General features: G+C 39.3%; 1 protein-coding gene across 1 annotated transcript; it reads right to left on the reverse strand.

The window, feature by feature from the left end:
- Nucleotides 1-7,703: 7,703 nt before the first annotated feature.
- Nucleotides 7,704-9,579, reverse strand: sox1b (SRY-box transcription factor 1b). Its single transcript, XM_051120083.1, has one exon. It carries the CDS (start codon nucleotides 9,289-9,291, stop codon nucleotides 8,272-8,274), a length of 1,020 nt encoding a protein of 339 aa, XP_050976040.1. The 5' UTR covers nucleotides 9,292-9,579; the 3' UTR covers nucleotides 7,704-8,271.
- Nucleotides 9,580-11,939: the final 2,360 nt, after the last annotated feature.

Below are 11,939 nucleotides of genomic sequence, written 5' to 3' on the forward strand. Positions count from 1 at the left end.
GCTGTATTTATTAAATAAATACACAGTAACACAATAATATTGTGAAATATGTGGTCTTCAGTGTCACATGATTCTTCAGAAGCCATTATAATATGCTGATTTTGTGCTCAGTTGTTATTGGTGCTCAAATATTAACAATGGTACATTTTATTATCATCAGTGTTTTATTATCTAAAAGTTTTTGCTGCTTAATATTTGTTAATAAATAGAAAGTTCGAAAGAACAGCATTTATTTAAAATAGAAATCTTTTGTAACATTATAAATGCTTTTACTGTGATTTTTTATCAATTTGTTGTGTCCTTGCTGATTTAATGTATTATTATTTTTATGTACCCCAAATTTTTAAATGATTTTAAACTGGTGTATCATGGTTTCCACAAAGGTGGCTGCCTAAAATTCAGCTTTGCCATGACATAAATCATTTAAATTTCAAATATGTTCAAATTGAAAACTATTCTTTTAAATTGTAATAATATTTCACAATATTACTGTTTTCACTGCATTTTTTATTAAATAAATGCAGCCTTGAAGAGAATATGACACTTTCTTCAAAAACATAAAAAATGGTTATTATTACCACCTTTTATTTCTTTCTATATATTTTCTTCTGATACCTCTCTCAAGGTTAGACACATTTAAGATGGACTTCAGGGATAATTGCCATTTACCTTTATTATTCCTAGGTCATGCACACTATTTTTTTCCTTCTCTTTTGATTTCCTCCCTCTGCCTTTGTTGTCTGCTTTTTCCACTCTCTCTTTCTTATAGTCATAGGAAAATTGTCAAGCTTTTCTCATCTGTTCCAGTTGCTTAATCCCCACCCAAACCATTTTAGCAATGCCTACAATTTGGACTCATGCAAAAACAACAACATATACTTTCCCCATTAGAGGATGAAATGCATTTAAACTGTCATATTCGATCAGTTTAAGCAGTGTATTTTACTTACTGGATTGAACATGCTCCATTAGCAAGAAGATCTATAGCAGCATCTACATTTAACTAACACATTCTCAGTTTTTCAATTAAATGTTTTCCTTAACCAGTTGACTAATTTGCTAAATATTACTCATTACTATTTAGTGCACAAAGGTAATCGTTTCTGAAACAACTTGTGGTTTGGAATCTAGAACCATTTAGTTTTTTCTTTGCACAGTATTGGCTGTGTGTGTGTGTGTCTAAGAAAAACTTCACTAACACATGGTTTAGTAAATCTGAGGATTTACATATACTGTAGAAACCCATGAGAAATTCAAGAAACATGCACACGACTACACCCACACAAATACTCGCGGGCGTCATGCCCATTGGCCACAGTGGGGTGTTTGCTACCCTAAACTCCATCCCAACCAAGAAAGCACCAAATTGCACTACACAAGAGGAAGACTTTGACTTCATCTCATGATTAAGAGGTTCTTATGTGCTAATGAACTGCCCCACGGGGCAACAGAATGTTCTGGCTGTTTTTTTGTACCCTCACCCGCTGGCACTTCATGGGAAGCATCACAGAATTACACGCTAGGCATCATAAATTGGGCTAATTTACAGCCTTTTATTTTTTGGCAGCTCTGACCAACCAAAGCCAAGAGCCAGAAGAGGTGAGGTTTTACCCACCGGCCAACTGCAAATTGCAGTCAATTGCAAATGGTGGAAGGGTGATAGAGAAATAGAGAGAGAGAGCACTTAACAACAACAAAAAAAGGTGAATGGAGAACTTACAAGTATAACTTGAGGATGCCCTTTGGTCAGAACTAAAGGAAGGCCAACATCCTTTAATTGCATTTTATGTGAACAGAATTACTTGATTTGATGCCCTAACCCTTACAACAAAAAGAAAGAAAGAAAAAAAAATCTGAAAATTGAATTTAGGCCAAAACCGGAAATGCTCAAATGCAAGGCAGTAAAGGCTAAAAGTATTTGCGCTACAAACCAATGTGTTTATCATTACGATAATAAATTTTACATTTATGTGATAACAAATAGCAGTTTGCACTATCATGGAGCATAACCGACTGTTTTTGTGCAGCTAATGTAACTGTAAGTGAATGACACCGGAAGCCGCGCACATTCAATTTACAAATAGTTGTGCCCGCTCTTACCTTAAAAATATGGTTCTGAGTCGTCGTTTGAGCTGTCATTTAAGTATGTATGTTCTGGTCACTCTGTATCATATTTTGCAGCTAGACTAAAAAGATTTTAGTAGCAGACCAATGTTTTAAAAGTAAAACCTGGTGTAAGAAATTGTTTGACACGTTTGTAAACCACACCTTTCAGCATATTGGATTTCAGCACCTGGACAGCTCCATCCGCACACTTACTGACTACTGGACGCTGTTAACACTGGTAACTTTCGTTTTGCTTTCATCTTTTTCACTTTTTACGTTTTTCTATAACAGTAACATTTAAATCTTTTCACTTGCTTAAGGTCGGCTGTTTCAGATGCCTGTTTAGTTGAGACCTTTTAGGCTTCTGCTCGCGAATGCAAAACAGTATCCTGGGTAACTACAGAGATGCAGCTGCGAGAGGAAAGCTGTGAAATCCAAAGAACAATTGAGAGCACTGTTCGCCATCTTCTCGCCTTCTCCGGGCTATTTGCATAGTCCGTTCTGGTTGACTGCCTGCCATAGACCGTCCGGGAGACCTCTTTTGTCCGTTAATCAGCAAGTGACAGTAGGGTGACAACTCTCAGGTGACGGATCTCCCTTTAAGGAACGTGATGAAGAGGAGACATCGAGAGACTCCAATGATCCAGTGATCGCTCTCGGTTTGAATCACACTTGTGTGACTGTAATTCTGTTCTGAAAACGTTCGATCAATCAATCGATATTTAAACCCGTAATTGTGGACTTTAGCGGCTGCTGTCAGCCCTTTAAAAGTGGGGTAGATGCAAAATAATTAGCCTGCTATAAAACTATAGACCTAAGGCTATTTAGCCTTTGACTTAGGGTTTAAGAAATGCATTATATCTTGAACTAAGGAAGTCTGAAATAATAAAAAAGATCAAATCAAAGATTTAAAAAATTATGCACATTTTTCTTTAACGCGGAAGTATGCCTATGGTGAGACTTATGGTTCATTACCTGCTATACAACGTTCAGTAAAGAGTTCGTTCATAATTAAGATAAATCATTTAAATAACATTGTTAAGACACCAATTTGCAATATCATGCAGCACAACGAGCTGTTTTGTACAGCTAAAAATAGCTGGACAGGGATGAGAAGGGAAGTCAGACCCATACAATTTACAAATGGCTGCATCCGCTCTAACGGTAAAAAAAAGTGGTGAAAACACGTGTAACGAGTTCTAAAAAATGTTATCCTCCTCTGAATTTCAAAAGATATTTTTCAAGGTCAAATATTTTTGAGTCATGAATATCCAAAAGTTTTCTTGGGTTACTCGACTTGATCTGATCAAAGCGTAGTCCACTTTTTCTTAAAAAAGAAAAAATACGTGACGCACAGTCATGAGGACTTTTAATGATATTTATTTATTTGTTTGATGACACATAATAGTAAAATAGCTTCCTGCATGTTGTTTATGCCACACAAAGGTTAAATATTATTTATGTTTAAAACAAAACTTATTTTTGCTTCAATATTTCAGCATTTTAATGATCGCAGGAAAACTATTTCTAAAAAAAAAAAAAAAAAAGAATGACCTTTAAACTTGTTTAAACTTATATTAATTAGAATGTCTAATTTGGATGTATTCAAATCATTGTCAATGCCACTATGCTCTTTTTCCAGTATTTGTAAGTTTCCCAATAATAGAAAGAAAAAAAAAAAGTTCAATATTTTGTACTTAAGCTCCTCAGATGGACTACATCTCAAAGTCTTATTGGGTGAGGCTGTTTTGGGTGTTCACAACTTTCAGCTAAATCCGCGAATGTTCCAACCAGGAACTTACCCTCTCGTGCACCTGCATCGCCTCTCATTGCCTTCAGGAATTCGCTGATGCTTGTAATCAGCTTTGTAAGGCCAATGAGTGCACGGATGAGCGACACTTCCCAACGGCACAGTGAGTCGCGCAGGCCCGCTGAATGACAGTCAGCGTGGGGCGCCGTTCCAAAGCCGCCACGCTGCCAAATTCCAACAGAGTCCCTCACAATCACTTCGCCGCAGGCCCCCGCACAGGCGGACACTGGTAACAGGGGAAAGTAAGAGTGTGTGTATGCGGGAAAAGAGACGGAGAGAAAGAGATAACTCGCTAACTACCAGTGCCTGGGCTTCCCAAATGCGCTGAGCAGAAGTTTAGTCGCACGTAGTAGCCCACTTAATCTCTACGGCACGTTTCGAGCATCACTGCCTAAGTAGAACGTAAAAACGTTCATAAATTAACCAGAGACTCGGACCACTCGTAAACCCATTACGTGCTTAAAGGGATCCTTCTCCTTGCGTTCAGTTTGTCAGAAACAAAGACACACTTATTAAATTATGCATTTAGCTTATTTTTAAGTCATTGAAAACTGCAAAGGCAATTTAAACTATACGAGTCGGATACAACAGCTTTTACAGATTCATATATGACAAACGAAGGCATTATTTTATGTAGGACCTCGGCTTAATAGGCTAAACTGAGACAGACAAAACCCAAAAAAACCAGTCATAGCACGGGTGTATTTGTAGCAATCGCCTACAATACATTGTGGGTCAAAATTATCGATTTTTTTATGCCTAAAGTCATTAGGATATTAAGACCATGTTCCATTAAGATATTTTGTAAATTTCCTACAGCAAATATATCAAAACTTAATTTTTGTTTAGTAATATGCATTTAAAAGAACTTAATTTGGACAACTTTAGAGGCGTTTTTCTCAATATTTTGATTTTTTTTTTTTTTTTTTTTTTTTTTTTTGCACCTTCAGATTTCAGATTTTCAAAAGTTGTATATCTCGGCCAATATCCTAACAAACCATACATAAATGGAAGACCTATTTATTCAGTTTCCTCAATTTCTTAATATTGACCCTTATGACTGGTTTTGTGGTCCAGGGTCACATATATTACATAACAAAGGACATTTGAGTGAGAGTGTGTTAAATGTCATAATTCTCCCCAGTGTCAAGTTTAGATCTCCACTGTAATGTCTTCATGACAATCACATGTTGTATATTTCTGAGGGCACTTCCAAGTGTAGCTTAGGTCTCAATGAATGCACGGAGATCTGTGAAAGACAAACATATAAACACATTAAGTACGAAGTAAAGAAAGATTATCCTAAAAAGCAGCATTTGCAACGTTATCGCGAATCAGTAAACAGCACAGACGAAAAATACATATTTGTGTTTCTCGCGATCTAAACATGAGAGAAGAATGTTTAAAACCGTCTCCTAAAATATGATATTTTGTGAAACATGTTAGCACAGTTCTCAGGTTTTATTCAGTAAACATTTAACCACGTCTGCAACGACTGTAGCACGTAACGTCTCTTGCCTCTTGGAGGGTTTGTGGATTAGGAAAAAAGACCGCGAGATTGTTAAACATGTCAACGTGTAATTGCACGATAAGGCCCGCGCAAGGAATTTATTGGCCCAGTTGCTGTTTCTATTCCCCGCTAATCTGGCGCCGCACATTCGTCCTCTGCAATCTGTCTCCGTAATCTTCCGTAGCAGAACGGCAACCAGCTTTTTTTCCGAGGAGGCAAGAAAATATGCACGGGTATGATAAACCCGATGCTAATTAGGAACATTTAGGACAGTGAGTGCAAAGGATCGCCGGTTTTACAAATCACAAAATACAAGCCCATTTTGACAGTTTCGCTTTAGAACGTGGTGGTGTAAATGTGATAAAAGTCTGTCTGGCTATTATAGATTTATTGGTGAGATTTGCGGTTGTATTCTTTTGCTTCTGCCGGGAAACGCTGAGGTGAATAGGGTGAGGTTTGCCAGTCTGCTGGACGGGTGCCCATGCTGGGCTCACTCGTTTTGTTTCTGAATGCAAATCCGCGTTGCTATGAACAGCAGTGTTGTGTAGTGCACTATCCTTGCGAGTTCAAGGCTTAATATTTAAAATTAGCAATTTTTTTAAATGTTTGTATATAGGGGAAATGTGTATAGACATTATGTACCTAATGTTTAAGTGTCGCCTTAACCAAATGGATAAAAAAACCCAAATGTTTTGCAAATAGGCTAGATGTAGTTGTGTAAAATAGAGTTTCGTTATTTGTTCGTAAACTAACCTGTTTGATAAACTTTTTTCCCCAAAAACATTCAAGTGAAACCTCGTCGACATTCTCACGGTCGTCTGCGGAGTTAAAAAAAAAATTGAGGTCCAAAGACCTCCCTGAATCCTGCTACTTGTTGCGGGAAAGCTCCGCGTCACGTCACTCTTCCGGTGGGTGTTATTGTAATAAGAATGAGACTTGTCGCTGACCCGGGGGTTCAGCTTTTAGGGTTGTTTAATCCTCCTCTCTCCCTGACACAAAACACTCTCTGCCACGCACTCTGCATTCATCTTAATCCCACTGACACCCCACGGAGGATACGAGCAACATTTGCTTGACGGCCCACCAGTGATTCAATTATAAGAAAATTAGGTTGTCAATTTTAGTGCAAAAAATAAGCCAGAGGGCGGAAAAATAGAATTCTTCTTAAAACGCATATCAAAAGTGTAAAAAACTAACATTTTTAATTCCATTCATGGGTTTAGAACGCGATTATTCCATATCCAGTAAATATAGTCATGAGTGGCTCGCGGGTTACCCAGGCGGATTTAATTGAAGTGGAGCGGATTTAAAGCATATGTCTGCACAATCCGGGGCTCACAGGAAAAAAAAACAGGGGTTGGTCCGTTGAACAATGAATAATGTGGTTCGCTCTCTATTTGCTGTTCTTCGTTTTTCATTGGACACTCTTTATTTTGAGAGGTCTTGAACTTTGACCTTCATCATATGCATCAAGACACGGCAACAACGTCAGGGGGATTTCTAAATGAAGAAAATTACAGAAGGTTTCCTTACTGTAAATAGCTTTGTAAGCCTTATCACCATTAAAGCAGCGGATCACGCTTGACAAAAAATAGTGACATCAAATAAATAGTAATTATCCAGCGATCTGTTATTAGTTTCATTTAGACAGACACAACCACGAGCTTCAAGACTAAGTGGAGAGCTCACAAGTGTCTAAAACTCATTTAAAGAGAGGAACACTCAATCAAGTGACATTTTAAACATTAGGCTTTCACTTCTTCATACCCGACTACTGCAAATGTAGTTGTAAATAATTTGCTAGAGTAGATGTTATAGCAGTGTAGCCTAATTATAAATTCAGTGGAAATAAAAAAGTGGTTTATAATAATAATAATAATAATAATAATAATAATAATAATATTGTATCCGTATAGTGTCTCCTAAAATTGTGGGGGGGTTTTAACCCAACTGATACGATTTTCAGCAAATCTGACAGATACGTTTCAGTTTCTATATTAGTTATTTTTTTATATTTTATTTCTGACATGCTAAAGTATGTATTTATATTTACACCTATAATTAAAATAATCCTCTGCTGAAGAAATGTCCTATTTAAAAAATTGTTCTTGCACACTGTTCTGTCCCAATATACTTAAATAAAAAGGCTCAAATTTGATCAAACAGACAGTTCAAGTAAATACGCCATGTTTCGTTGTTTATAAAATTGAAATATTAACTCTGTTCCATCTGCTTAATCGCATGGGATAAAATCAAACACATCAAACTAACTTTCCAGAATCAGCAAAAGCAGTGAAATTTATTCTTCTCACATCAACGCAAAACTTTTTCCTTTTTCTCCTGGCAAATCCGAATTATATTTACAGATGTGTATCAATCTTTCTCTGTAATATATTCACAATGTACAAGAAAAAATACAACAAACAAAGAATAGATCAAATACAGTAACTCACGTGTTGACAACTCAAAGTGGGATCGAGAAAAATCTTAGAAAACTTTAAAAATGTTGTCAATTGACTTTTTTTTACACTGTAGCACCCACTCTTTTTCATGTCTTAAACATAGTACCATCTCTCTCATTCACTGTCTCTCTCTCACACACACGCACACAAACACACACATACAAAAGAAGAATTAATCCCTCGCAAAATGTGTAAAGCTCACGCATATTGTGTAATTTCGGACAAATTATTCAGACAACATCCCCTTCAGTTTAAGTATTATATTTAAATAATATCACCTTCAAATTTACAAGAACAGACATTCTGTACAAAAAAAGGTAGTTATGCTCTAAAAGAGGTAAATATTTGGTTATTCGAGTCTGAATGCGTAGTTGCAAATCTTTTCATATGTGTGTCAGTGGAACGGTTCCGTTTACGCTCGTCGTGGAACTTTGATAGTGCTGCGGTACAGCGTGCAGTCTGCTCTGAACGGACGGGTCCCCTGCCTCCGCCGTCGGTAAATACATGCTTATCATCTCCCGCAAGTCTCCGGGACAAGGGGCTCGAGAGTGAGCAGTAACGGGAGGACTTACGCTCGGCTCCGATTTCACCAGCGAGCTCAGCGTGCCGATGGCCCCAGATGAAGCCACGCTGGAGTTCTGGTGTTGCGTGTAGGATATTCCCCCATAGCCTGACGGCGAGGCGCTCATGTAGCTCTGAGAGTTTGAGATGGGGCTGTACTGGAGAGCCGTCATTTCGTAGCGGTGCATAGGCTGGGGATTATGTGGATGGTGGTGGTGCCCGTGGTGGTGATGCGCTCCGCTGCCCGGGTGCTGGCTGTAGGCGAGCTGAGCCTCCTGCATCATCGCGGCTGCAGCCGCGGCGGCCGCCACCTGGCCGGAGTACGCGCCGTTGGTCCAGCCGTTCATGTGCGCGTAGCTCGCCGCGGTGTTGCCGCCGTGACCTACCGGACTCTCTAACCTCTGTCCGACCCCCGCTCCCATTCCCAGCCCCACGCCACCTCCGCCACCTGATCCAGCGAGCAGGCCACCCGCCAAAGAGTACTTGTCCTTCTTGAGCAGGGTCTTGGTCTTCCTCCGGGGTCGGTACTTGTAATCCGGATGCTCCTTCATGTGCATGGCGCGCAGTCTTTTCGCCTCGTCAATGAAGGGTCGCTTTTCCGCCTCGGACATGACTTTCCACTCCGCTCCGAGGCGCTTGCTGATCTCCGAGTTGTGCATCTTTGGGTTCTCCTGAGCCATTTTCCTGCGCTGACCCCGAGACCACACCATAAACGCGTTCATGGGTCTCTTGACGCGGTCTTGGTTAACTTTGCTGCCGCCGTTGGGACCCGTGTGGCCCGTGTTTGTGTTAGTCTGGGGTCCCGGGGAATGCAAGTCCGTTTCCATCATCATGCTATACATTCACCTGGCTTTAACTTACTCAGTTCACACACAGAAACATTCACCCGTCCCCGTTCCCTGGCAGGCACACACGTGTAGAACCTCTTAATAACAAAAGAGGCCACTCGAACCGGAGAGATCGGTACAATCCAGACAGAGGAGAGATAGATAGACGGTAACTTTGCGGCTGCTCGTCTCCCTTTGTTTTATTCGAACTTCCTCTCGGGGTGATTTTCACATCCAGTGCAGAATTGTCTTTGAGCTACTTTCAGCGGTGGGCTTGAAAAGTTAGTGGGAGAGCGGCCATATGATGCGCGTTGACAGGGAATAAATGAGTGAGAGAGAGCCAATGGCGTTTGAGGACGGGGCCGATTTGCATATGGCTCACGGTCAGGTGACCCGCACGGGGAGAGAGCGCGCTCGCTACGTGCGCAGCTGAAGGGTTTTTCTGCGACGCGCGGAAGGTAAACAGTTGGCTACAAACCACTGCTGACAAATGTTATTTTGGGGAAACCTAAATGATCTCCAAATGATCATTTTCGCTGGAATAAACAATAAAGCAGTCTTTGTTTTACTCTTGTTTACCGATTTTTTGTCACTTTTGAAACGATGAAGCCTGAACATCAAAAATGTGAGCAATGGTTTTTATTGTCAAGTAGACCATATGGTTTCTATCAGAAGGAAGAAACATAAACTATATTAATAAACTGTTTCAAACAATTTATCCATAACAATATGTAAAACATTTTTATTCATTAAAAAGTCCCAAGTAGGAAATAAATAAATATCTTAGCAAATAGACAAACACATTTTTATATACATAAATTCGTTTTCATTAACAGTTTCTCTGTACCTTTTTACAGTTTTCCTGTATTTATCACAATCCTTAAAAGTCCCTTTGAATAAATTGATGCCACAGGTGTTTTCCTGTTGTGACGGTTGCTAAGAAACAGGTGCCTCACACCCAGTGCATGTGCCATGTGTGCCCTATTGTCATCAAGTGCAAAGTGGGGAACAGCTAAAATTGTTAGTGTGCAAAAAACAGGTAATTGGTATAACCTGCCATATTCTTTTCTAACGCTGGAGTAATTTCCTAGCACATTTTCATTGGTGTCGGAAACGTTGACTTACTGCAATATCACAACAAGTATGAAGTATGAATTCATCCCAATTAAATAATAATTCCACAACTGACATGTAAAATTTAATTCGACATCACTGGAAAATAAGGTGACAAGATCGTCCACATTTAAGAATGCCATTTTATACGCATAATACGAAATAATACAAATACAAAACGTTCACTGGACTTGTTTTGACTTGACTGACATTAATTTTGTAAACAAAAGATGCAGATAAAAAGGCAATAAATTGTCACATCGTTCTCTACATTAATTTACAGACTGTGATCGCCGTCTGCTGGACGCAAACTAACGAAACCCCCCACCCCCACCCCAACAAGTTCCCTTTCCTCAGTACTGTTAAATCACACATTTATATTTACGAGTCTCCCGAGACAATCTGTAAAATAGTTATGGAAAATTAAAGAATCAAATAACTTGGAATATGTTGTGTGGTTCTCCAAAACCCTGTTCAGACGTGAAAAGGTGCATGGCATTGAACGGAGGCGTTGAGGGAGTTGCAGGCGCATCACTCAGATTTCACAGAAGAGTTGCTCAGAATATCTCCATTAATTGTGAAGTGAGGCGAAAAATAAATATCGCCGAGTTAATGTGTTAATCATCACACCCATCAGGCAAAGTGGAAACGGCGTTGCCATTAGTCAATTATGCATATTTGTAGGATTACACAACTGGTTTAGATACAGATCATTTAAATGAAGCTAAAAAAAGAAAGAAGAAAAAAAGTGTGATTCCAGTCGAGATTAAATTAGATCATAAATCAAACTTTAGAAAAGACGTTTTTCCCCCAAAAAACGAGTCCAGAGAAAAAAATATATAGATCCATTATTATTAGTTAATTTTCATTTAATAATGATCATTGTGATGCACATCAGAGGTCCTTTTATTTGTGTAATGATTTATTTAGGAACAAGTTTGAGAACCACTGATATAGAAAGAGCACAAAGTGCAAAGAAACACAAAACCTATGAAAGCTAAAAATATGATTGAAATCACACTGTAAGCTTAGTGAACTGCAAGTTGCCTCTACCCTGATCTGAGCTTCACGGCACTAAAATCCTGGCGTGTTGGTCTGTGCTCCAAAAGCTCAGTAAGTGGCGGTCCTCCGTTATGTCCCGACTGCAAAGTGAATTAGAGAGTCTCTTGAACTTGTGAGAGCGAGCAGGGTTTAAAAATGGTCAACATCTGTCAGGTGCGCCTGTTCTTGCTCTCCATCGCGTTTTAAGCATAATTGGACAGGAAGGGAGGGGAGACTCGAGCAAGGGCTGCGTGGGGGGAGAAGGGGCTGTCTCATGCACATATTTCCAGCTTCGTTTTCAATTTTCAGACTTATTTCCGTATGATTTACACGTTGACACTGACACTCTGAGTGCAAGAAGAGGATAAAGGGATGATAGAGTTATGCTTAGGAGAAGAAGCAAATTTGCACATCTGTGACCTTCACCGAATCAACAATCACACATCCATTTTACACTAGATCTCAATATCATCTCCTTTTATTCAGGTTGATTTCCTAAATGCATGAGG

The sequence above is a fragment of the Labeo rohita genome, chromosome 1 (assembly GCF_022985175.1).
Source record: "Labeo rohita strain BAU-BD-2019 chromosome 1, IGBB_LRoh.1.0, whole genome shotgun sequence".
In the NCBI taxonomy this organism is placed as follows: Eukaryota; Metazoa; Chordata; class Actinopteri; order Cypriniformes; family Cyprinidae; genus Labeo; species Labeo rohita.